Source organism: Brachyhypopomus gauderio, unplaced genomic scaffold, assembly GCF_052324685.1.
Source record: "Brachyhypopomus gauderio isolate BG-103 unplaced genomic scaffold, BGAUD_0.2 sc105, whole genome shotgun sequence".
NCBI lineage: Eukaryota > Metazoa > Chordata > Actinopteri > Gymnotiformes > Hypopomidae > Brachyhypopomus > Brachyhypopomus gauderio.
This window is the reverse complement of record NW_027506926.1, coordinates 70,202-97,039: the sequence shown is the minus strand read 5'-3', so window position 1 is coordinate 97,039 and position 26,838 is coordinate 70,202. Positions and strand designations below refer to the sequence as shown.

At 40.9% G+C, this 26,838-nt stretch overlaps 2 protein-coding genes across 3 annotated transcripts in view; both read right to left on the bottom strand.

The window, feature by feature from the left end:
• LOC143497286 (uncharacterized) overlaps positions 1-24,807 on the bottom strand; it is a 192,410-nt gene extending 167,603 nt beyond the window's left edge. The window contains exons 1-3 of the mRNA XM_076993176.1: positions 24,672-24,807; positions 22,843-22,902; positions 21,771-22,544 (exon numbers count right to left, since the gene is read on the bottom strand). Coding sequence (XP_076849291.1) covers positions 21,771-22,449 — 679 coding nt within the window. The 5' untranslated portion in view covers positions 22,450-22,544; positions 22,843-22,902; positions 24,672-24,807. The remainder of the gene's footprint in view (positions 1-21,770; positions 22,545-22,842; positions 22,903-24,671) is intronic.
• Positions 1,159-18,991, bottom strand: LOC143497304 (uncharacterized). 2 transcript variants are annotated; one of them, XM_076993208.1, is made up of 6 exons: positions 18,690-18,991; positions 18,393-18,486; positions 17,952-18,001; positions 2,906-3,017; positions 2,723-2,751; positions 1,159-1,566 (listed from the first exon to the last, which is right to left on the bottom strand). In XM_076993208.1, exons 1-5 carry the CDS (start codon positions 18,722-18,724, stop codon positions 2,737-2,739), a joined length of 306 nt encoding a protein of 101 aa, XP_076849323.1. In that variant the 5' UTR covers positions 18,725-18,991; the 3' UTR covers positions 1,159-1,566; positions 2,723-2,736. The 2 variants fall into 2 exon arrangements, 1 of the variants encoding a protein (XP_076849323.1); XR_013125805.1 differs by lacking the exons at positions 1,159-1,566; positions 2,723-2,751; positions 2,906-3,017 and adding an exon at positions 17,633-17,758.
• Positions 24,808-26,838: the final 2,031 nt, after the last annotated feature.

The window sequence follows — 26,838 nt, the reverse complement described above, 5'->3', positions numbered from 1 at the left end:
GTTTGGCTAAAGCCTGAGGCTTCTCACCTTTTGGTATGACCTCATTTGTTACAAGCCACATCTGGACAGGAGGTAAGCAAATAGATGGAGGCAGGTAGGTAGTTATGTTGGTAGATAGATAGATATGTGTGTTTGTGTTTGTGTGACATTAGAAAGCATGTGCTGAAGTGACAGATCTGGATCTTTATAAGGGCCTAACTGCATAGATTACTGCCATTATCTAACTACTTGCTTGTTGGAAACATCATGTGATACATGGATGAGGTCTCCTACCAGGACACGGAGAACCTCATGCCAGCACGCCTTGTTTGGCTAAAGCCTGAGGCTTCTCTGTGTGTATTTACTGTACTGGCAAACACCTTGGATGAGAATCAAATTTCATTGTAATGTAAATTATAATGACAATAAAGGCGATTCTGAAGTCTTTTTTAATCGACGTTTGTTTCTAATAAGCTGAATAAATGTTCAAACCATTGAAAATATATAATTAAATATAGAGTTTAACAAAACAACCCCCTACTCCTTACTAATAAACATGTGCAGTATGTTTTAGAAATAGTGACGTGTTTGGCAGGTTGCTCCAACTTCACCATATACAATTCTAATGCCCTCTGCATCAACTTTTCCACTGAGAAAGTAATTATAAGCATCTAAATTGCAGTAAGCTTTCACTGCCTGTGTGAACACACTGTTTCAGCAACATAGTAATGATACACATCTGGGTTTGTCACTTCAGATAAACATTTGGAAACAGTGGGGAAAATGCCTTAAATTCTTCATGTCTGAGACTCAGTTTTGTTTTCTTTCATCTCTGTGATCTCCAATCACATTCTGTCTTTCCATTTAGTACAATCTTAATGATGCATAAGAACAATCAGACCATCTTGTTGATTCAAAAGCTTTATTAGCATTAGAACTTCACATTAAACATTAAATACATGAAATTACAACATCTTCAGGATCTTTTCTGTAGATTAAATATCTTTTAAAGACAACCAGATCATACAGAATTCAGAAACAATGACAAATACAGTTTGAGCTGAGCCACTACAACACTGCCAGCTAACACACTTCAGAAACCGGCCATCCATGAACCCACCTACACTCTCACAACACTCCCGTTAAATGCTTCAACACTAAAAGAAATCAAAACAGGTATTTCCCCGATATACCCTTCAATAACTAAGGGATCATTTAAACACAAGATCCTCTCTGACTGAGGAAAAAAGACAAATCAGGTAGGGGTTGTTTAAGTGCATTACTGCCAGTCAAATTACTGGAGCAATTTGATATTCAGTGCCTGTACTTTTGGTGAAAGCTTGGTTGAGTCCAGGTCCATCAGGATTTTCTGGTACACCTCGAATGTACGCATGCTTTTTGGATAACTCAAGTTGAGTGTGTAGATCAGCCCATAAAGCATCACACATGTATGGCTGACACTCTGCAGGTTATGGAGAACTTCCACACCTTCCAGCACAACACCAACATCAGCAAAGCGTCCATTACCATCAGGACCATGACCCTCTGCTCGGCAACATCTGCCTCAGCCTCTCTGGATTCAATGTCCTGGAACAGAAAGAACAGGATGATGAGCTGTGTGACCCTAACCTGGACCACCAAAATCTAAGCAGCTCATCCTTAGGCCAACTGAATGTTAATTTGAAGATATTTCTTTAAAGCAGTGGTGTGCACAGACATTTTGGGGGGCAAGTACTCGGGGGGGTTGAAGGGCACTGTTTAGCGCACGTGGTACACCTAATTATAAAAAAATTTACAAGCACATGTTGAATGAAATTTGACATTTTATTTGTAACATTCTCTAAACGTGAGTTTTCAACGGAGAAAAGTCACGCAGCCAACTGATAAAATTCATATCCAATATTAACTATATACAGTAATTTTTAAGTCCTTCAGTTAACTTCTGTTTACCCTCCACTGTCTGCAGACCTTGTTGCATATATTTTGCAATTAGTAAATCAATATAGGCCTACAATTAAGACAGTAAAAAGACCAAAAAGAACAAGAAGGAGTTATAGGCTACTGAGTGTTGTCATTACATGAATGCAGATGGGCATTTTTCACAGGTAATGGGGAACTTCCAGTTTCTTCTTTCACAAATGAATGTGTTAATTTATGTTGTCTAACAAAACCTATACAACAGAAAATGTTCAGCTTAACACATAGATCTGCAAACTCTACCTTAATTATTTGTATGTGGTCGTCCTCACGACCAGTCAGCTAAAAATGCTTAGTAGTTTGGTGCTGTATGAGACATTTTACTGCACAACAAAATGGTTTCACGTTGGTCTTAGAGGGCAAATGGTACGATTTGACTTGATGTGTATGTGACTTGGCTGGTGGGGCACGGGAGAAGTCTATCTGTGAGCGTGTGTGCTGTGCTGAAGACGCTTCCTTCCACTCGCTGAACTGAACTGCTGCTGCAGCGCATCTGGTGTTAAAGGAAGAGAGAGGTCGGGTGTGTGCGAGGTGGTGGCTCATTTCAGGGCATTGTTTTTAATCGCTCAGGTTTTCAAAAGATCATTTCAAACCGACCTCAGTAAAATGAAAACCGAAGTTTCTAAAGGGCACTTTCGTTGATAAAGGGCAGAGTTGCTGGTGCTTTAGCACCACCTGATGTCTATGTGTGCACGCCCCTGCTTTAAAGCACTGCATATATGCGTTCATGAGAATGAGATGGATGCATGTTCAAGGTAACAATGACCTTAAGACCTTTGATCACCTCCTAAAAGCCTGGAAAAAAAGAAAAAGTCATAAGGATGCATTGTGTGTTTTTGTTAACATGAGATTATATACAGTCTTCTCTCAAATTGTGGACTTTTCAATCAAGATGACAACAACAATTAAAAACTCTGACAAATATTCTTTACAGTAGACTTGTTCTCACGTGTTTAAGGGTTGATCCACCACTGGGGGTAAGGCGTTGTGCTTCTTTAAGACAGAGGGATTTCTGGGGAGACTGCAGAGCCTGCTCTTTTCCTAATGAAGCCTTTGACCTGCTAAAGAAATGCAGTTAACAACACACCAACTAAAAATACATCTATTAGTAGAGTACGGCTTATGACAAAAAGTGATTTACGACTTTGACCTCTAGTTGACCCCCCCCCCACCCTCCCCCCCCCCCACCCCCCTCCAACCCACCCCCCCCCACCCTCCCCCCCCCCACTCCCCCCTCCGCCCCTCCATCCCAACTCATGACATCATCATCACATTAATCACGTCAAGACGACCAAAGAGTATTAAGTTGTGCTTTGAAATTTTGCTTGATAAGGTTAATTAAAACATTATTGTAAAACATTAAAACTTCTTTGATGTTGACTCTCCGGGGACGTATAACCCTAGACACCTGTGACACACACACACACACACAAACACACAGACCCTGAACAGAACAGCGCACAAACCCTAGTCACACAGACCAGCGCTAAAAGATAGTGATCTCAGACACACACACACACACACACACACACACACACACACACACACACACACACACACACACACACACCCACTCCCCTGAACAGAACAACGCACACACCCGTAGTCACACACACACCCACTCCCCTGAACAGAACAACGCACACACACCTAGTCACACACACCCACCTAGTCACACACACACAGAACCGCGCATGCGCACACAAATATGCTTACTTTGAATAACTTCAAACAGTTAACAAACTCTGATGAACCAATGAGGAGGCATTCTCAACACACCAATCCGGGGTGCGTGTTTAGAGCGCGAGCATTTAAAGAGAGAGAGGGGGAACGTTTCCTTGAAGAGCCAACATGCATTCGACTGTGGTATTGTCCATACAAACCATTTTTTTCCTGAGTGAGCCCCCATACTGACTTGAAGTAACTCTGAGGGTCCTCGGCACTCTGAGTTGACCTCGTCACCTTTCCCTCAATGAATTAACTCAGGTCTTCCCACACACACACACATACACACACACACACACACACATACCGATGCACTCGCACATGACCTTGACTCACGCTGTAGGGAAACCTCCGTCCACTGCCCGCGACACACACACACACACACACACACACACCCCTAGTCACACACTCCCCTAGTCACACAGAACAGCGCACACACAAATATGCCTACTTCAAAGTAGCGTACTTCAAACAATTAACAAACTCTGATGAATCAATGAAGAATCATTCTCAACCGAGTTAAACCACACTGTATAAACATTAAAATTACCTCTTTTGAAATTTAATGTAGAGAACCTTGTTAAACTATCAAGTTTATAATGACAATCTTAAAACATTGTTTTATTCACTGTTTTTTTCTGAAAACATGGAACTCAGATTTCAGTCTCCCTATATCAAAGAAACTGCCATAACTTTTTATCAAATGTTGGAATATCTCCTCAGGAATCACCCGACTCTTTTAAAACATATCCTTTCTAAAGTCTGCAGGAGCCTATGATACATGTTGGGTCATAGTGCTTAATATCCGTTATGTGAAGCTCCACTGTGTAGCAGAGTTTCAGGGAACTTCCTGAAGACTTATGAAAGGCCGTCCTTTAACAGTAAATGTGGGTTTATCAATAAATGTGACAAACCCATAGAAAGTTGCAAAAAAAAACACTGGACCGAGGCATGAATTGTGCACCAGTTTAACACCAAGTTTAATCTATGTGCATAGCAGTTCACAAAAATTGCTTCTGGGGCAATTTCTTTAACTTTATCTTAAAGTCCTTTAGCGGGAGCCATGACAGTAGTCACAATGTACATCACAAAGTGCTGCATCTGCTATTTTAAAACACCAAAGACAGATTGGACATTTTGTCGTTCTGAAATATAAAACATCCACAAATCATTACTAAGTTTGGGCCTGCGGTATTTACATAACAAATTATCAGACTGTTGTGCATGACATGAAAATGTCAGTTGTCTTATCTACTCGCCAGTCAAAAATGTAAGCAGATGGAACTTCATCTTTGATTTCATTAAGGCCAGAGGCTGTGATAGCAGAGCCTACAGTTGTAAATAACTCTGAATGTAGTTGGACATCCCAGAAAACAGAGGATGACTGGAGTGGTTAAGACATCATCGTACACGGATATTCTCTGTAATTGCCCTTGTTAGTAGATTCTACCCTCATTACAACCTCTAAAAGTGAGCTGTTTACCGTCGAGCAGTGAAGAACATCGAGATCTGGATAGTTGCTATTTTGTGCTGTTAAATCTTTATCTTTTGGTCCCTTAATATGTAGTCCATCATCAATCACACGTTCTACTGTGACTCTACATAGGAAACCTGACCATGAACATGAGCTCACGTTCCTTGTTTTTCTATTGAGTTTTGCATATCTAGTCAAAATTAACCAAACCCTCCAAACACACCTTTCACCAAACAATATGTAACTGAGATGATTGCGGCCAAACATTCTCTTCGTTTAAGGTAAGACACTACAGGTGAATAGGGTAAAAATGTCATCTAGCAATCACTATGAAACTTACCACATTGATTATTGACATTAAGAGAATTACAAGTTTTCTGAAATGTTATGTTTAAATATGCAACTTAGGCGTTATCTAATTAAATATATGTTAATTTGCATTTATTTCAAAAACAGAAATCTAAACAATGCATAAAGTCAGGTTCAAAATTCTTGTTTTGAGATTCTGAATATCTTTATAAATCAGAAAAAACTGTTTACTTACTCTCAATCTAATCATATCATTAGAGCATCCCCAACAATAAAAGGACAAACAACAGCAAAACAGAGCAATGTAATGACTAAGTTTAACTTCAATAAAGTCCCCGTCGGACTGCTCCGCATGCCCCGAGGAAGACGGTGGGGAGGAGGAGGAGAACGGGGATTACCCTCCGTCCGAGGGCTCCTACACGGAGGAGGAGGAGAGCCCTTCCCCCTCGGAACTGTCCGCCGGGACGGCGAAGAGGAGGAGGAGTCCAGAGGCGGGCTCATCCCCCGAGCTCTCCCCAGCCAGCGACATGGACTGTTCCCGGGGTGGCAGCTCGGGACAGCCCATGAGCTGGAGCCGTGGCAGTGAGGAGGTGATGGAAGCGGAGGAGGCCACTCCCACTGCCAGGTCCGGAGGGAGATCCCTGGGCGAGGAGGGATTCCCGTACGGCCCACCGAGGGTTGGGACCAACCGCGCTGCACCTGCCGCGTCGGCCAACCGCGCTGCACCTGCCACGTCGGCCAACCGCGCTGCGCCCGGTGGAGGGTTTGCAGCAAGGGCAGGAGGAGCACCGCCCACCGCAGCGCCTGCAGCACCAGTGGCTCCCGATCTCACTCCCCTCATCGCTCTCCTTCTGGCGCGCAGCCTGGCGCCTGTTTCATGTGTGTGTGTGCCTGTGTTCGTCAGTCTTCCCGTCTGTATTCCTAACCCATTTTTCCCATTCGTTCCTCTATGTGTCAATGTGCCTGTGTGCGTGTTTGTGAATGTCCCGTGTAACGTGTCTAACGTCTTTTCCCCTATGTTCCCAGGGAGGGTATTCTAGGCGGTCCGTGGCGGACGCTTCCCCGAGGGCAGTCACCTCCCAGACGCAGGACTGAGCGCGTCGGATCCGCCCATCGTCGTGGGTTCGGGGCACTCGGTCCTGTTGGCACCCCGGGACGGGTAGTGCCCTTGGAGGGGGCGTCTGTCACGTTGAGGACCCCGGCCCCTCCCTTTTGGGCGTGTGTAAACGTTGTCCACGTGCTCTGTCTGCGTTTTCGGAACTCCGTGGTGACAGCTTTGTTGTGTGAATAATGTGTCTCACCTGTGAATCGTCTCGTAATCACATGGGGCTAATGTGGTCTGTCTATTTAATGTGCGCTCGCGCAGTGTCCTGTGCTCGTCGTTGTCTAAAGTCTACACGTCTCAGTGTGTGTGTATACGTGTTCCGTGTGCGCTATTGCGCAATTTCTATTTAAATAAAAGTGACGTCAAGTCTAAAGGAGGATTCAGTGTCTCATCCTTCGCCACGACCCCATCGTCACAGTATGTCCCTCACACATTTCCTCATGATGTCTTTTCAGCTTTTTAGCTGTGCTCAGGTTTGCACTTGTGTTTCACGCTGGCAGACGTCTCAGATGCGACAACCTCTGCTTTTGATATTCTGAGTATATCAGGTTCATTACATTGACAATAAGACTGACCTGATCATATCAGCTTCATTACATTGACAGTAAGACTGATCTGATCATATCAGCTTCATTACATTGACAGTAAGACTGATCTGATCATATCAGCTTCATTACATTGACAGTAAGACTGATCTGATCATATCAGCTTCATTACATTGACAGTAAGACTGACCTGATCATATCAGCTTCATTACATTGACAGTAAGACTGATCTGATCATATCAGCTTCATTACATTGACAGTAAGACTGACCTGATCATATCAGCTTCATTACATTGACAGTAAGACTGATCTGATCATATCAGCTTCATTACATTGACAGTAAGACTGATCTGATCATATCAGCTTCATTACATTGACAGTAAGACTGCTCTGCAGCCACAACCTCTCCATATCAGTCATCATAGCAGAGACACCTTCACTAAAGGTAGAAATGGTCATACCTGCTGCCTCAACCCTGCATTTACCAATAAAATTAAATGTATAGGATATCACTACCCGTTCATCTCCTCACGTTTAATTGGTGTATTTATTTTTTACTTTTACGTAACATAGGTATGAGTTTAAAACCTTTAGTCACAAAACATTGTATTCATTCACTTTTATTAATATTTTGTCCATTCTACCACTAAAGAAAAAATCTGTAGGGTAAAACTGACATTATTTAAATGTCATTATATAAAACTGTCTCTCTCAACCCTGTCCCATACCTGTATTATTTTTGTAAACCTGCATGTCCCAAGACGCGTATATGTATATACAGGTTTGCGGTACCCATCTCTTTCACACAGACTGCACTCTTAAAACAAACTGCTGCAAAATCCGTGGTCTGATATTAATTTTAAGCCCTGTGCCTACACAATTAGGACAAATTAATCCACTAATTAGTTCAAACGCGCTTTGCTGTGCGGCGCATTTGGTCCGACCTGCTATCTAAAGTCTAAATGCGTGTAAGCATTTCATTATCTAATTGATTTTTGCAAGTTTCACCTTGCTTCTTCTCGCAAGTGACAATTGTTGTCTTTTCTGAGAAGCTGTTAAAAGCAATACTTTCGGCGTTTTTATATTATAAAGATACCGAAATGCTAAACCAGAAAGTGTGACCGCATGTGACCACGTGACGCTCTCAGGTTTCACATTCTCAGAAATCGACACCGGCCAACGAGATGTCAAGCTTGCGTTTAAATCACCCTTTTATCCCCCCCAGAAGAGCTAGAAGAGGTGGCTGGGGAAAGGGAAACCTGGGCCTCTTTGCTCAGGCTACTGACCCCGCGACCAGGGCCCCAGATAAGAGGATGAGAATGGGTGGATGGATGTATCCTGAATTTTGAACTAAGTGAATGCTGTGTGATGCTGTTTAATTCTCTACATAAGGAATGCCAAAACATGGCCCACATTTGCATTTTACACCTGAGAATATCCCTCTGCAATCTTCACTAAAATGAAGCGACTTAAGAAGTCAATATTTACATTTTTCTACAGTATATACAAACAGAATAGTAAATAATAAATAAAATGAGCTGGAGTTTATGAGTTTATATTCCATATATGCCCCATGAACCGAGCTTGAATTCCTCCAAATGCCGGGGTATGCTTTTAAAACTATGTTCTTTGTCAAAGTGATGAAAAGCTTCAGATGATCTTCCAATCATTATATATTACACTGCACAAATTCATTCCTACTGTGCAATAAATGTGTAAATATTCCAGATAACAACTGAACTGAAAACTGAACTGAAAAAAGAAGTATACAGTCTGAAGTGTAGTACTGAACCCCAAATATGCGCAATGTCCGAGGGGTTAAACGTGTTGTGCTTCTATGGGGGAAAACGTCACGCTAGTTGATGACAACCTGTGAGAACTTGTTCTTTGAACACTTGCACGTCCGGTACATTGTTTTGGAAGAATATAGTTATGTACATCTTATATTAAATATCTGCAGAACTTTTTTCAAGATATTTTGGATATTTTACCTGTCCTTACCTCGCAGTTGCCTTTGAACTGCGGTTATCTATTACACTTTAGGTCTAAACTCATATCCATACTGTTTAAAAGGTTTTTGAAGTAACGTAATGTTTTGTACTACATTTTCCAAATGACTTGTGCAGTTTAATGAAGTTTATATATAGGCTACTTTGCACTTCACTTGCCCGGCTGAAGACCTCTGTCTAAACCTCCTGTTTCTCTATAAAATCTGCACAATTAGGGGAGACCGGGTATGTTTGTAACACTTTTTGCTTCCAGTATGGAAAACACAATATGTATTAGTTAAACAATATACAAGACTCGTGTGGCTTAATGAAATGTGGGAGTGATAGAATTTATAATTATTTTATAACTGTGGGGTATTTTTGCTGCCATGGTTCTATGGTGTAACTATTTTGCACTTCACTGCACACACACACACACACACACACACACACACACATCAACATTTTTCTCAACTAGGTATTCAACAAGTGTATCAACCACTTTGCAAACTATAATCTGTTTCTTTGTTGAAAGTTTTACTACACAAATGTCTATTATATACACACACATACAAAGCACATGATCGATTTTTACAGCATTTTTGCTCTTAGGCATGAGAACCAACAGTTTACTAATAGACACATGGGGTGTTTCGTTAGAATCTACACACAACTGGGCCAAATGATGCCAATCATGCGACGTTGTTGTTTTGACAACATTCATTTGATTCTTGAAATTTTGTAAACGTTTAACATCATCAGCGTTCATGGTATTAAAAAGTGTAAAATCATCCACACTATCGCCAATACAATTATACAACAAATGTGTCAATTCGTAGTACACACGATGTTTCATCACACGTTCTGACAAACTCCTTTTTGAGTGATTTATGACCCTTGAGTGACATGTTTAATTGACAGGTCACCCCCACAACAGGGGCAAGTCTGGGCATATCCTACCCATCTCCACCCAACCACCCCCTTGATTTATAACCCTTGAGTGACATGTTTGATTGACAGGTCACCCCCACAACAGGGGCAAGTCTGGGCATATCCTACCCATCTCCACCCAACCACCCCCCTTGATTTATGACATCTTTGAGTGACATGTTTGATTGACAGGCTATCCCCCACAAGGGGAGGTCTGGGGGTACGCCCCCCACAGTTCACATCCCCTGCCACACCACACCTGTTGGTGCATGACGCCTTGACGTCTATGTCACACAGTTTAGTCAATCAGACACGAGACATTTAAATATGTTGTATATAGTATTTAAACTGACACTGCAGTTTATGTGGCTACAGCATTTTAAAATGTCTGCTGTGTGTGGATCAGGCTCTTTTTAGAGATTCAACAGTTACGCCAAGATTTAGTTCTAGTGGTGAAACCAATTTGTTTTTAGCGCCAAGGAAGAGACGGTATACCAAAGCATTTGGTCAAATACCTCGCGACCACTTTAGGGATGTTAAAATTAATCTGTTTGATTCTCTGGCTTATGACGTTTGTGGGGTGGTCAAAGAGGATCACAGCCTACCCGAAAGTGCGTTAAAAGAAACACAACTCCACATCGTGGGCACACAACATCAAGACAAGGCCAACATGCAGGCCAACGTGTTTGAGGATTTTCATCCAGCAGACCAGCCGGATGCCTGTGAGCATGTGTGGTATAGAAACTACAGAGGTCCGTGCTTTGAATATACGGAGATCGGCACCGGTCGTAGGTTTGTGGACTACAGCTATGATGAATCAGCTATGGACAACACGGGACCGGACAATAGTATGTTGGCTCTTGGATATGTGAATATGGCCTCCCCATCGGATGAGCAAGTCGATGTTCCAGAAGACACAATCACACATGAGCGGCCCGATGATGTGGACAGCCGAGTGTGTACTACGGCGTTGAAACTGATAAAGTCTGCCGTTGTTGCAATCCTACAACACATCATAGATCGCAAGTTGAAGGAGATGTGTCTCGGTTGTGAGGTGAATCACCCCAGCCAGCGTCGACACACGTGTCTCTTTGAGCCGGATATCTTCTTTTTTGAAAAATACTATAAAGATATAACACAGTCACTGTTCATACCCGAGTTAAGAGAAGCCATAGCGGGTCTTCTAAAGTGTTTTGGAATACAGCTGGCTCTTCAAAAAGTGCAAGGATGTGCTGAAACCGTTGTCTGTGAATTGCGGAGCGAGCCGTACATTGTGGAAAAGCTGCAGGAGCTAAGGAAAAGTCTGGTTGATCAAACATCCGAACAATTAGTCTCTGACGCCGTTGACCATTGGGAAGGCGGTTCAAAGACTCGTAGTGCTGTTTAAGTCGAAAATGGGTCTGGCTTGTGTACGACAGAGTTTGTCAGAACGTGTGATGAAACATCGTGTGTACTACGAATTGACACATTTGTTGTATAATTGTATTGGCGATAGTGTGGATGATTTTACACTTTTTAATACCATGAACGCTGATGATGTTAAACGTTTACAAAATTTCAAGAATCAAATGAATGTTGTCAAAACAACAACGTCGCATGATTGGCATCATTTGGCCCAGTTGTGTGTAGATTCTAACGAAACACCCCATGTGTCTATTAGTAAACTGTTGGTTCTCATGCCTAAGAGCAAAAATGCTGTAAAAATCGATCATGTGCTTTGTATGTGTGTGTATATAATAGACATTTGTGTAGTAAAACTTTCAACAAAGAAACAGATTATAGTTTGCAAAGTGGTTGATACACTTGTTGAATACCTAGTTGAGAAAAATGTTGATGTGTGTGTGTGTGTGTGTGTGTGTGTGTGTGTGTGTGTGCAGTGAAGTGCAAAATAGTTACACCATAGAACCATGGCAGCAAAAATACCCCACAGTTATAAAATAATTATAAATTCTATCACTCCCACATTTCATTAAGCCACACGAGTCTTGTATATTGTTTAACTAATACATATTGTGTTTTCCATACTGGAAGCAAAAAGTGTTACAAACATACCCGGTCTCCCCTAATTGTGCAGATTTTATAGAGAAACAGGAGGTTTAGACAGAGGTCTTCAGCCGGGCAAGTGAAGTGCAAAGTAGCCTATATATAAACTTCATTAAACTGCACAAGTCATTTGGAAAATGTAGTACAAAACATTACGTTACTTCAAAAACCTTTTAAACAGTATGGATATGAGTTTAGACCTAAAGTGTAATAGATAACCGCAGTTCAAAGGCAACTGCGAGGTAAGGACAGGTAAAATATCCAAAATATCTTGAAAAAAGTTCTGCAGATATTTAATATAAGATGTACATAACTATATTCTTCCAAAACAATGTACCGGACGTGCAAGTGTTCAAAGAACAAGTTCTCACAGGTTGTCATCAACTAGCGTGACGTTTTCCCCCATAGAAGCACAACACGTTTAACCCCTCGGACATTGCGCATATTTGGGGTTCAGTACTACACTTCAGACTGTATACTTCTTTTTTCAGTTCAGTTTTCAGTTCAGTTGTTATCTGGAATATTTACACATTTATTGCACAGTAGGAATGAATTTGTGCAGTGTAATATATAATGATTGGAAGATCATCTGAAGCTTTTCATCACTTTGACAAAGAACATAGTTTTAAAAGCATACCCCGGCATTTGGAGGAATTCAAGCTCGGTTCATGGGGCATATATGGAATATAAACTCATAAACTCCAGCTCATTTTATTTATTATTTACTATACTGTTTGTATATACTGTAGAAAAATGTAAATATTGACTTCTTAAGTCGCTTCATTTTAGTGAAGATTGCAGAGGGATATTCTCAGGTGTAAAATGCAAATGTGGGCCATGTTTTGGCATTCCTTATGTAGAGAATTAAACAGCATCACACAGCATTCACTTAGTTCAAAATTCAGGATACATCCATCCACCCATTCTCATCCTCTTATCTGGGGCCCTGGTCGCGGGGTCAGTAGCCTGAGCAAAGAGGCCCAGGTTTCCCTTTCCCCAGCCACCTCTTCTAGCTCTTCTGGGGGGGATAAAAGGGTGATTTAAACGCAAGCTTGACATCTCGTTGGCCGGTGTCGATTTCTGAGAATGTGAAACCTGAGAGCGTCACGTGGTCACATGCGGTCACACTTTCTGGTTTAGCATTTCGGTATCTTTATAATATAAAAACGCCGAAAGTATTGCTTTTAACAGCTTCTCAGAAAAGACAACAATTGTCACTTGCGAGAAGAAGCAAGGTGAAACTTGCAAAAATCAATTAGATAATGAAATGCTTACACGCATTTAGACTTTAGATAGCGGGTCGGACCAAATGCGCCGCACAGCAAAGCGCGTTTGAACTAATTAGTGGATTAATTTGTCCTAATTGTGTAGGCACAGGGCTTAAAATTAATATCAGATCACGGATTTTGCAGCAGTTTGTTTTAAGAGTGCAGTCTGTGTGAAAGAGATGGGTACCGCAAACCTGTATATACATATACGCGTCTTGGGACATGCAGGTTTACAAAAATAATACAGGTATGGGACAGGGTTGAGATAGAGACAGTTTTATATAATGACATTTAAATAATGTCAGTTTTACCCTACAGATTTTTTCTTTAGTGGTAGAATGGACAAAATATTAATAAAAGTGAATGAATACAATGTTTTGTGACTAAAGGTTTTAAACTCATACCTATGTTACGTAAAAGTAAAAAATAAATACACCAATTAAACGTGAGGAGATGAACGGGTAGTGATATCCTATACATTTAATTTTATTGGTAAATGCAGGGTTGAGGCAGCAGCAGGTATGACCATTTCTACCTTTAGTGAAGGTGTCTCTGCTATGATGACTGATATGGAGAGGTTGTGGCTGCAGAGCAGTCTTACTGTCAATGTAATGAAGCTGATATGATCAGATCAGTCTTACTGTCAATGTAATGAAGCTGATATGATCAGGTCAGTCTTACTGTCAATGTAATGAAGCTGATATGATCAGGTCAGTCTTATTGTCAATGTAATGAACCTGATATACTCAGAATATCAAAAGCAGAGGTTGTCGCATCTGAGACGTCTGCCAGCGTGAAACACAAGTGCAAACCTGAGCACAGCTAAAAAGCTGAAAAGACATCATGAGGAAATGTGTGAGGGACATACATATGGAGCAGGGATGGATGACTAGGTTGTAAACAGGACTGGGGAACTATTGTGCAGGACAGACATACAACAATCTAAGGTAAAAGTTCTACAGGTTGCAGTGTGTGCGCTGTGATTGCGTTTTATTGAAGTTAAACTTAGTCATTACATTGCTCTGTTTTGCTGTTGTTTGTCCTTTTATTGTTGGGGATGCTCTAATGATATGATTAGATTGAGAGTAAGTAAACAGTTTTTTCTGATTTATAAAGATATTCAGAATCTCAAAACAAGAATTTTGAACCTGACTTTATGCATTGTTTAGATTTCTGTTTTTGAAATAAATGCAAATTAACATATATTTAATTAGATAACGCCTAAGTTGCATATTTAAACATAACATTTCAGAAAACTTGTAATTCTCTTAATGTCAATAATCAATGTGGTAAGTTTCATAGTGATTGCTAGATGACATTTTTACCCTATTCACCTGTAGTGTCTTACCTTAAACGAAGAGAATGTTTGGCCGCAATCATCTCAGTTACATATTGTTTGGTGAAAGGTGTGTTTGGAGGGTTTGGTTAATTTTGACTAGATATGCAAAACTCAATAGAAAAACAAGGAACGTGAGCTCATGTTCATGGTCAGGTTTCCTATGTAGAGTCACAGTAGAACGTGTGATTGATGATGGACTACATATTAAGGGACCAAAAGATAAAGATTTAACAGCACAAAATAGCAACTATCCAGATCTCGATGTTCTTCACTGCTCGACGGTAAACAGCTCACTTTTAGAGGTTGTAATGAGGGTAGAATCTACTAACAAGGGCAATTACAGAGAATATCCGTGTATGATGATGTCTTAACCACTCCAGTCATCCTCTGTTTTCTGGGATGTCCAACTACATTCAGAGTTATTTACAACTGTAGGCTCTGCTATCACAGCCTCTGGCCTTAATGAAATCAAAGATGAAGTTCCATCTGCTTACATTTTTGACTGGCGAGTAGATAAGACAACTGACATTTTCATGTCATGCACAACAGTCTGATAATTTGTTATGTAAATACCGCAGGCCCAAACTTAGTAATGATTTGTGGATGTTTTATATTTCAGAACGACAAAATGTCCAATCTGTCTTTGGTGTTTTAAAATAGCAGATGCAGCACTTTGTGATGTACATTGTGACTACTGTCATGGCTCCCGCTAAAGGACTTTAAGATAAAGTTAAAGAAATTGCCCCAGAAGCAATTTTTGTGAACTGCTATGCACATAGATTAAACTTGGTGTTAAACTGGTGCACAATTCATGCCTCGGTCCAGTGTTTTTTTTTGCAACTTTCTATGGGTTTGTCACATTTATTGATAAACCCACATTTACTGTTAAAGGACGGCCTTTCATAAGTCTTCAGGAAGTTCCCTGAAACTCTGCTACACAGTGGAGCTTCACATAACGGATATTAAGCACTATGACCCAACATGTATCATAGGCTCCTGCAGACTTTAGAAAGGATATGTTTTAAAAGAGTCGGGTGATTCCTGAGGAGATATTCCAACATTTGATAAAAAGTTATGGCAGTTTCTTTGATATAGGGAGACTGAAATCTGAGTTCCATGTTTTCAGAAAAAAACAGTGAATAAAACAATGTTTTAAGATTGTCATTATAAACTTGATAGTTTAACAAGGTTCTCTACATTAAATTTCAAAAGAGGTAATTTTAATGTTTATACAGTGTGGTTTAACTCGGTTGAGAATGATTCTTCATTGATTCATCAGAGTTTGTTAATTGTTTGAAGTACGCTACTTTGAAGTAGGCATATTTGTGTGTGCGCTGTTCTGTGTGACTAGGGGAGTGTGTGACTAGGGGTGTGTGTGTGTGTGTGTGTGTGTGTGTGTGTGTGTGTCGCGGGCAGTGGACGGAGGTTTCCCTACAGCGTGAGTCAAGGTCATGTGCGAGTGCATCGGTATGTGTGTGTGTGTGTGTGTGTATGTGTGTGTGTGTGGGAAGACCTGAGTTAATTCATTGAGGGAAAGGTGACGAGGTCAACTCAGAGTGCCGAGGACCCTCAGAGTTACTTCAAGTCAGTATGGGGGCTCACTCAGGAAAAAAATGGTTTGTATGGACGTTCCCCCTCTCTCTCTTTAAATGCTCGCGCTCTAAACACGCACCCCGGATTGGTGTGTTGAGAATGCCTCCTCATTGGTTCATCAGAGTTTGTTAACTGTTTGAAGTTATTCAAAGTAAGCATATTTGTGTGCGCATGCGCGGTTCTGTGTGTGTGTGACTAGGTGGGTGTGTGTGACTAGGTGTGTGTGCGTTGTTCTGTTCAGGGGAGTGGGTGTGTGTGTGACTACGGGTGTGTGCGTTGTTCTGTTCAGGGGAGTGGGTGTGTGTGTGTGTGTGTGTGTGTGTGTGTGTGTGTGTGTGTGTGTGTGTGTGTGTGTGTCTGAGATCACTATCTTTTAGCGCTGGTCTGTGTGACTAGGGTTTGTGCGCTGTTCTGTTCAGGGTCTGTGTGTTTGTGTGTGTGTGTGTGTGTCACAGGTGTCTAGGGTTATACGTCCCCGGAGAGTCAACATCAAAGAAGTTTTAATGTTTTACAATAATGTTTTAATTAACCTTATCAAGCAAAATTTCAAAGCACAACTTAATACTCTTTGGTCGTCTTGACGTGATTAATGTGATGATGATGTCATGAGTTGGGATGGAGGGGCGGAGGGGGGAGTGGGGGGGGGGAGGGTGGGGGGGGGGGTGGGTTGGAGGGGGGGTGGGGGGGGGGGGGGGGGGTGGGGGGGGGGTCAACTAGAGGTCAAAGTCGTAAATCACTTTTTGTCATAAGCCGTACTCTACTAATATATATTACATCTAACAATACAGAACCAGGAACCCTCCCACTGATTTTATTCAGATCAGCGATGTAAATACGTAGCTAGTAGCTGCTGTAAGAGACAAATAAGAAACTGTTCATTGGTGCAGGGAAAACGAATTGAAGAAAAGGAGGCAAACCTCTCCAACCACCTCTCCCTCTCTTCTACAGTCTTCCTTCTCTACTTACCTCTTCTCTCTCCTAAGCTCTTGTAGGGGTAAGGTTTATTCTCCTTCTTACTCTCATCACTGGAATAATAGACTTGATGCACAGGCTCCACTACATCCTGACAGGAAGACCTTCATTTCCTGCGTATACTATAAGTTTAAGTGATTAATCAGGTGTGCAGTACTACTCTTGAATATTTTGCACTTTTCTGCCAAGGTGACAATAAATAATCTGACAATTATCATATGAAGGAGTAGTGTTGTTCTCACATGTTTGAGTTGAGCCTGGGCACCTGATAAATCACTTAAAACTGTAGTATGGTAGAGGAAATAAAGATGCAGTCTTCCAGTCAGGAAGTGGTAGAGTGTGTGCGCATCATACCCGTTATGTCTAAAGCTGACTCACATTGTGTTTTGCAAATTGGTCACAAAACTTTACCTTGTGACGTAATAAACAAGGGAGGTGCTGAGCAGCATTGAAAAGCTGAAATGATTCAACTTTTCAGCACCCGTAAAGAAGTGAGCTGTCTTGTCTTGGCCTAAGAGAGGACAGTAGGAGTGAGAGGAAGGTTGGAGGGAGGACGATAAAGAAGAGAAAGAACCAACCTTTCCCTAACCTTCCCATGTCTTTCCCTTTACTCCTCGACTGTTGGAAACACCCCCTTCTAGTCAACATTCAGCCCCAAGAGCAAAAATAATTCATGCTTCCAACTACACTGCTTTATGACTTACCTCTTGACATCTGGCTTTGGCTTTTCTGACTGCCTCAGATCCTCAGCTGCCTTTTCACAGAGAAAAACACTAATTATCCCATTGTTTCTCTCCATGAACAGCAATGCTAAACATACTACAAGGAAGACAGGAATGACATATTTGTAAATTACACTGTAGAAGGAACAAAATTGAGAATAACCCATTAAGACCAAATTTGTCACCTTTTTAAATTCCCATGCAAAATTGTGTGATGGTACACTGGTGGGAGAGGAGTGAGTATGAGAGAAAGAAAGATACAGAGAAGACAGTAGGGGACAACAGTGAAAAGAGCAGGATGGAGAGAAAAAGAGACTGAGAGGAGAGTAGATGAAGACAAACTATGAGAGGGAGACGGTGTGAAATGGACAACTGCTAATCAGGCTTGTATTGGTTATAGTTTCAGTTAACATGTCCACGTACTTGCCATAAGTTCAAAGAAGACAAGAAGGCTTCCTTCTGTGTGTTGTTCTCAAGGCACTGGAGTTCATAAGCAGATGCATCCACAACATGCATCCTAGTAATCCCCCCCACCACACACACACACACACACACACACACACACACACACACACACACACACACACACACAATATTAGAATCCAGCTGATCAGAACCAAGAATCAAAATGACTTGACATTATTTGAAAGGCATTTCTTACTTAACACTTCCAAATCATGCTGCTGGGTCATAAGAAATATGAAGTGTCTGTGTCCTCACCTTGTTGTTTTGGTGAGAATTGTCATCCTTTGCATAGTAAAGGCGTTTAGGTTTAGGTGCCAACCTGGCCCACTTTATCCTCGGGTTCCTCTGGACCAAGTGGATTTACTTCCTACAAAGCGACAGCACTACCACCACTTTACTTTTGGGAATTTCTCATTCTAAACAAACAACCCATTGGACTTAATGATAAACTACTGGTGGTCAAGGTCAATGTGTTCTCATGTCTATCCCATTCTCATGAACGGCACGATACCCTGCACATCTGGATCGAAATTACATCTGGCACAAAAGACAGTAGGCTGACATACCACGTATTTTTAACCAGTGTGCCCAGGTCTTCATTGACGTAGATGCTCAGACAACTCAGCACACAATCACGCCTCACATTGATGTCTTCATTCTGGGAAAACAAACAAACACATATGATTCATGCTTGTTAGTGTCAGAGACTCAAACACAGGTGCTGAGGTTAACAAAGTCAGTGACATTTCCCTAGTTGACCACCCCATCTGTAAAACACTCCAAAAAAGTGATTTGTACTCATGACTAAGCTTGTGAAGCACATTGACACCCCCCCCCAAAAAAAGACATTTTTATATTGCAGATTTGCACAAATCACAGAAATGCCATATTGTGCATTCACACCACAGAATTTTGTCAAAATGTAATGAGTTTGCACCTACCAAAACACCTCCATGGCACGAGTTCTCAAGTTCACCTTTAAATAAGCAGACAGCGCCTAACTTATTACAAAATGAGTATGCTAAATGTTGTGGACAAAGAGAATGCTTTCCGGCTTGCTTTGCAACTGATATAACTAGTAATTTTAACCGGCATGAAAACCAACCGCAATGGGTTAGTTTAATCCAGTATCAAACTGTATTACCGAACTAGCTAAGATGTCAAGCCTGTTCGCTGTAATGTTAGCATGTGTTGGTATTGTCTTGTCCAGCAACATGACCGACATAAAACTACTTAAAATAATCAAGAACTATATAAATACATTTACATTGATGTGATGTGATATAAACTGCACAATTACAACACATTTGAATGTAATAAAACAGGATGTCTCGGACTGCTTACCGTGGCATGGACGACATGAACCTGCCTGCTGGAGACTCAAATAGATGTAGATGGAGAATCAAATAGATGTAAATGCATAAAACTTACCTCTGCCATGAATCATTTCTGTGAGTGTAACAAACTAAAGACAAAAAACACTAAAAGGTCTGTTTGTGTAGTATTGCTTTTAATCTGTCAATAGAGCATTTACAGACTTTCAGAAGAGTCAAAAACACCACCATGGTTTCCATGGAGTCCCAGTTAAAACATGTATGCACATTTCACATCAGCTTTAGTCACATATTAAAAACTAATTAAATTATTGAAACACATTGAAATTTCAGGACTAATATATTTACAGGAATCCAAAACACACAATAACTTGTATGTTCACTTTGTAAGCAAGTGTAGTCCATGCTTTCTGTAGGTCACGGAACAGAGGTGATGCTGAGATTTTAAGGTGGGTGTCATGTCTAGCCCCGCCTCCCTGTCAATCATGTATCACTTTTTAGTCCGTTCAGTCACGCCCCGTGTTACTTCCCCTTCAGCTGTGTCTCATTTGTAATTTAGTTCTGGTATTTAATCGTTGGTGTTCAGTCTTTGTGGGTTATTGTAAGGTGATGGTGCATATTATAGTGAAACTTATTGTGAAAGTAAAAATTATGATGATCGTTTTGTGGTCTTGTGCAGTCTGTTGTGTTTTGGAAGTCAGATTTGGTTAATCTTTCTATATTTCTGTTTTGTTCATGGCTTCTCGTGTCTGTAGATGTCCGATTGTGTAGTTTGTTATCCAAGTTTTAGTGTTCTGTTATATGTCAGGTTGCTGGTCGAGTCTGTTGTCTTTATGTCTAATGATTAGTTGGTCATATGTGTGTTAGCCTGTTAGTTCCGTTAGTGTTATCATGCCACATTGTGCTCGTGTTATTCGTGTGTCTACTGTCAATTTGGGTGCAACCCCATATGTTCAAAGTAAAACCCATTTGTTAAAAGCCAATAACCTCAGAGACTGTGTCCGCTTCCTGATTGCACAACACCTGCCACGTCACGGAATAATCCACCATTAAAGGAGAGTGAGGGAGCTTTACGAGGTGAGACATTATCAGGAGGAGGATTACGGTTATCTTCCAATGTGTATCTTGTCTGAGGACTTGATTAAACAGGTTAAGGATGGTGAACCGTTTGAGCTACCCTCCTCGATTTGTCCCTCCCACGAGTTCAATGAGGAGGATAATTTGGAGGGGTTCATTCTCCAGAGCAGACAATTTTTTTTTATTTGTCCTTGTCTCAGCCCAGAGAGGAAATGAACACCCTCGATGGGTTTCAAATCTTGGAGCACGATTTGGCAAGAGTGGATCCACTGTTGATGATTTTGAATTTGATGCATTCTCTGCTCCCGAGGTTGTTCATTTTCCACCTAGAGCACACAAGAGAGGAAGTCTCAGCACAGACACCAGTACCCTAGAAGGTTACCACAGCCCCAACTACTAAGAGACCTGCTACAAGGACAGAGCAGCAGGACGTTAATATGGCTGTTCAGTACGAGCCTACAGTTCACTGCTCCAAATCTGTAGCAGTACAGTGTACATCAAAGGCCAGCAGATGAGTGTCTGTGTCTGTACAATGCAGCACCGACCTGCTAACAAGTGTCTACATCAATACAGTGCTCAATAGGACCTGTTCTGGCTCATGTGCCCCTGGTGGCACCCCTAGAATCCCCAGAGGTACCAAAACATTTTCGAGGGGTACGGAGCATATTTATATAAGTGGTCTTTCATATATTCCCCTCTGTATTGTTATCCGGTAACGTTTCTCATGTTCAATTACCAACTACTATCTCTTATGTGCCGATCCACATTTACACTAACAAACTAATCACATTCATAACCAAGCAGGGACACTGATGCCAGTTAGCCTCCTAGCCATGGAGAGTGAAAACATAAGGAAACTAAAATCATTCATGACTGATGAGGAAACGTCAAACGTCTGTGCTCAGAGTCTCCCACTACTGTTTACCTGTGTGAATGTGTTGATGTTGCTGGAGATGACTCCGCTGAGTAAAACTCTTCCCACACTCTGAGCAGTGATATGGCTTCTCTCCTGTGTGAATGCGCTGGTGCAGTTGAAGACTTCCCTGTCTAGTAAAACTCTTCCCACACTCTGAGCAGTGATATGGTTTCTCTCCTGTGTGAAAGCGCTGGTGTACATTGAGATGACTCTGTGTAGTAAAACTCTTCCCACACTCTGAGCAGTGATATGGCTTCTCTCCTGTGTGAATGCGCTGGTGTTTTTTGAGATGACTCTGTTGAGTAAAACTCTTTCCACACTCTGAGCAGTGATATGGCTTCTCTCCAGTGTGAATGCGCTGGTGTTTTTTTAGATGACTCTGTTGAGTAAAACTCTTCCCACACTCTGAGCAGTAATATGGCTTCTCTCCTGTGTGAATGTGCTGGTGCAGTTGAAGACTACTCTGTGTAGTAAAACTCTTCCCACACTCTGAGCAGTGATATGGCTTCTCTCCTGTGTGAATGCGCTGGTGACATTGAAGATTTCCCTGTGTAGTAAAACTCTTCCCACACTCTGAGCAGTGATATGGCTTCTCTCCTGTGTGAATTCGCTGGTGTTTCTGGAGATGGCTGTGTGTAGTAAAACTCTTTCCACACTCTAAGCAGTTGTAGCTTTTCTCCTTTTCCATGTTTACTGATTTCAGCAGTCTGACATACTCCTCATAGGTAAATTTGTTTATGTAGGTAACGTTTACGTGTTTAGGAAAGTGGACAGCATTAATTCCTATAGGAAAAAGACATGGCAAATTCATTGTGAGATGAAGATGAAACAGTCATGACAAAGAACCATTTGGGCTCTGCATAATGCTAAAGACATTCATTCTAAAGACATTCATTCTAAGGAGCCTGTTCAAAGACCAGAAAACACCCAAAACAAACAAGGCAGCATTATGTATCCTAATTGAAAAGGTACAATTGGGCCTACAGGCTACCTGTAGGCTCTGTGTGTGCTTTAAACTGTTGCTTATTTATCTGGATTATACTGAGAAATGTATCAGTCACAGGTTTAAAATATAACTCACCTCTTCAGAAGATCTCAAATGTCTCACTGTTAAGACAACTTCTTCAACATTTCTGTTAGACTGAAAATAATTAGAATAAAATAATTTTAAGTTTCCCCACTTCACATTTATTAAAAATGACATAAAAAGTAAAACATGCACATGTGATGTAGATCTAACACATCTACTATATTCAAACTGTTCCTCAACATAGATCTCTGTGCCATTTCTTATTAAATGCCATGTCATGGGCACGTGTGCACCATAGCCCCCTAGTAATCACTAGTGTGTGTGTGTGTGTGTGTGTGTTCTAACTGCACAAATGGGTTAAAAGCAGAGAACAAATTTCGATCGCAGTGAAAAAAACCACAACTGACAGATATGGTACATTTACATTTTACAGATGACTACGACCTTTACCAAGACTACATGCACTCAGGGTGACAACATTAACATGCAAGCTTCAAATAATACATGTTATTCCCGTCATTTACTTTGTTTGCTCTGAAACATAGATAAATGGTAAGAATATTGATTTGAAAAAGACAAGAGATCTTGCAGGGTAACTAGATTAGTTTAGAGATCATTTTCTATCGTGTGATGGATATTTACAAAAAGAGAAACCGATTAACAATGGTAAAATAATCAGAAATCAAGGGCGTAAATTACATTTCAATGCGGTGGTGGGGAGACAATACACAGTAAACATTTTCTAAAGGAGTTCCTGAGGGGGCGTCAAAGCTTCTCCCAAATGTTGTTATTGTGCTTAGGAAAAGTACACCCATATATTTCTATCTATTCTATTCAATGAATAACCAAACTAAATCAAATGTATGAAACATTACAATACATCCATTATAGCAGCATAAAATCAATTAAATCACACATTAAAGCTACTGTTGAACATGCATGAACATGGACATACTCTAGACCTTGTTATTTCTTAATTAAGGTCTCTTTGTCTATGGTCTTGTTTAAGTCTATCTGACAGACTTTTTTTTTAAACTTTTTTCCATGTATCTGGTTCCACTGGGTTCAATTTTAAGGAAACACAGCATCTCTTTTCATTGTAATGCTGACGACACCCAGATATATGTCCCACTATTATAGAGATGCCTCTATAAAACCACTTCTGCTATGTCTAAATGATATTAAGGACTGGATGGCTTTAAACTTCTTAAATTTTAATGAAAAGAAAACTGAAGTGAAGGTGTTTGGTCCTAGAGGCGATAGAGCTTTTCCCATCGCTGCTCCTAGATTATGGAACAACCTACTGCATGTTAGACAAGCCCCATCACTGTCCATTTTTAAACAACCCACTTTTATTCATTGGCTTTTAACATACCATGAGACTTTGTATGTGTTTTTAGTTTTTACTGTCTTACTTTTATTGTTTGATTTGTTCTATTGATTCCTTTTACAGTTTTAGTTAATATTGTTTTATCCATTTTTGCTATTAGTTGTTTTGTGTCTAAATGTTCAATTCTTATGTACAGCTGCCGTTCTTAAAGTGCTCTATAAATAAAATTGAGTTGAGTTGAGTACTGTAATAAAACCGTACAATATAACTAGCATATAAGCTTTTATCTTTGTAACAGGAACCACTGAGCTACTAAACAAAAGAACCAAATATAATTATATTCGTATAGTATCAAATAAGTAGCTACGTTATCTAGCTGGGTTAGTTAGCGCTACAACATCCATTATAAAAACACTTTAACACATTGAATTTTCCACCAACTTAGTCAAGACACGAGATTCAACCGTGAGGTATCGGAACGAACAAAATAGTGTGGTTAAGATGTGGTTAAAAGGTGTTAGTGGTACGTATTACTAAGTTAAATACTTACAGGTCAACCAGTAGTCCAACACTTCCAAACACCAACACGACAATAGGCGCAACTCCACTAAACGCCCGATGCTGATATTGAGAATAAGGAAACCTGTGGTCTGTAATGTCCGATGGTGATGGTAGGTAGAGGTGGGCGGATCGATCCAAATATCGATACCAACGGTGATATTGATTTGGAGCAATACTCGTGTAAAAATATTAATACTCAATCTTTTTAACTCTCCCGCACACACCGACTGCTGCTGCGTACGTGGATTCATCAAAGTCTCTTCTCTGTCTGTAAGAGCAGCGTTGCCAACAAGTATCCGTATCTGCAAAAGCAAAAGTCCAGGGGGTGGAGCTAGATCTAGATCCAACTCCTCCCACCGTCCATAGTTTCTTTTGGACGGTCCAGGGGGCGGAGCTGCATCTAATCCAACTCCTCCTACGTGTCGCTTACGTTTTCTGACCAGGAAATAGAAATCCAATAAATTCACCCTTAAGACTGCTATCGTTTAGAGATCAAAATGTTCTTTAAATGTTATTTAAATAACACAATACACGTTTTTTAAGTTTACAAGAAAACGTAAAAGTTGCCAACTTCTCAGTAAGGAAAGACGCTATTGGCTGTCCTAAAAGTCACAAAATGGCGTCATCGCCTAATTTGCATAATACCTTTTTTTTAAATACGTTTTTGAAGCTGTAAAATAATAACGTTGTGGGAGAGAAAAAATGATTAAAATACTCTAAATATGTTAGAGTGACTGACGGAAACTGTGTGAGTTAAATTCAGTGATTTATTTTGTATTACACTGAAGACGCATTTATATTTACATCCGGCTCTGTAAATACGGGGCGGGGTCAATCAGCGGCTTCTTTGGGCATGCGCAGTTCATTTGCAGCGTGGACGTGGAGCGGTGCGGGTCTGCTCTGACTGTCAGACTGCATTGTGAGTGTTGTGGGCGGGGTTCACGGCATCACCCGCTGCTCGCTGAGGACAGTAACTGAAGACCATGTGTGTTCATCTCCGAGTCTACAAAAGTCTCCAGTAACACCACAAAAAGTCGCTAAATTTGTCGCTACTCGCTTAAAATAGTCACACAGCACGGAGCAGCGCACCCGCCCCCTCTTGTCTTTAGTCTTTACGCCGTCACGTTGCTCAGCAACCATGCAGGTAGGCTCCGCCTGGCCCCGCCCACTCAGCGCTCTCCTCGAGTCGACACCTTACAGTACGGAGAGAGAGAGACACCACCGGAGTATTGAAATGTCTGAGAGGAAGACATGCGCCGTTTGGCTTTATTTTATTGCAGAAAATAAAACTACAGCAAGCTGTATAGTTTGAAACAGGGCTGTTAAATACAGTGGAAACACAACAACTGTGTTAGTTGTAATTAATAGGGAGAGTTATGGAGTTAATGGAGATAAATACATCCAGAACTCTTTATGTCAAAACATGCCTGCTTATAGTTTGAATTTAATGTGATAATGGTGAGGTGAAGTTAACTCTAGCTTTCTTATTCACAACTTCAGGAATATGGTGGGACCATTTAAGGTGGAATTATAGACAATAAATTGGTGATTTTAGTCCAAATGTGCTGTGAATTACTGCCTATCGTCCTTTCCATTACACATTTGCAAGAATAACATGAGAGGTGGTAAATATATCAAATCAAATTTATTTGTATAGCGCTTTTCACAACACATGTTGTCACGAAGCAGTTTTACAATCTTTACAGGATTTACAAGGTTAACAATCGTATGGGTCCAAATCCCTAATGAGCAAGCCAAAGGCGACAGTGGCAAGGAAAAACTCCCTATGATGGTAGGGAATAGGAAGAAACCTCGGGAGGACCAAGACTTAAAAGGAAACCCATCCTCCATTGGGCAGCCCGTTAGCACAGTCCGTGGTGCGCTGGGTGTACATGTATGTGTCTTCAATGTAATATACATGTACGTGTCTTCAATGTAATGCTTTATGAAACATCTTTCTGCTAAGATACATGAGAGGTGTTACATGTACATGTACGTGTCTTCAATGATGCTTTATGAAACATCTTTCTGCTAAGATACATGAGAGGTGTTAAATGTACATCATGTACGTGTCTTCAATGATGCTTTATGAAACATCTTTCTGCTAAGATACATGAGAGGTGTTAAATGTACATGTACGTGTCTTCAATGATGCT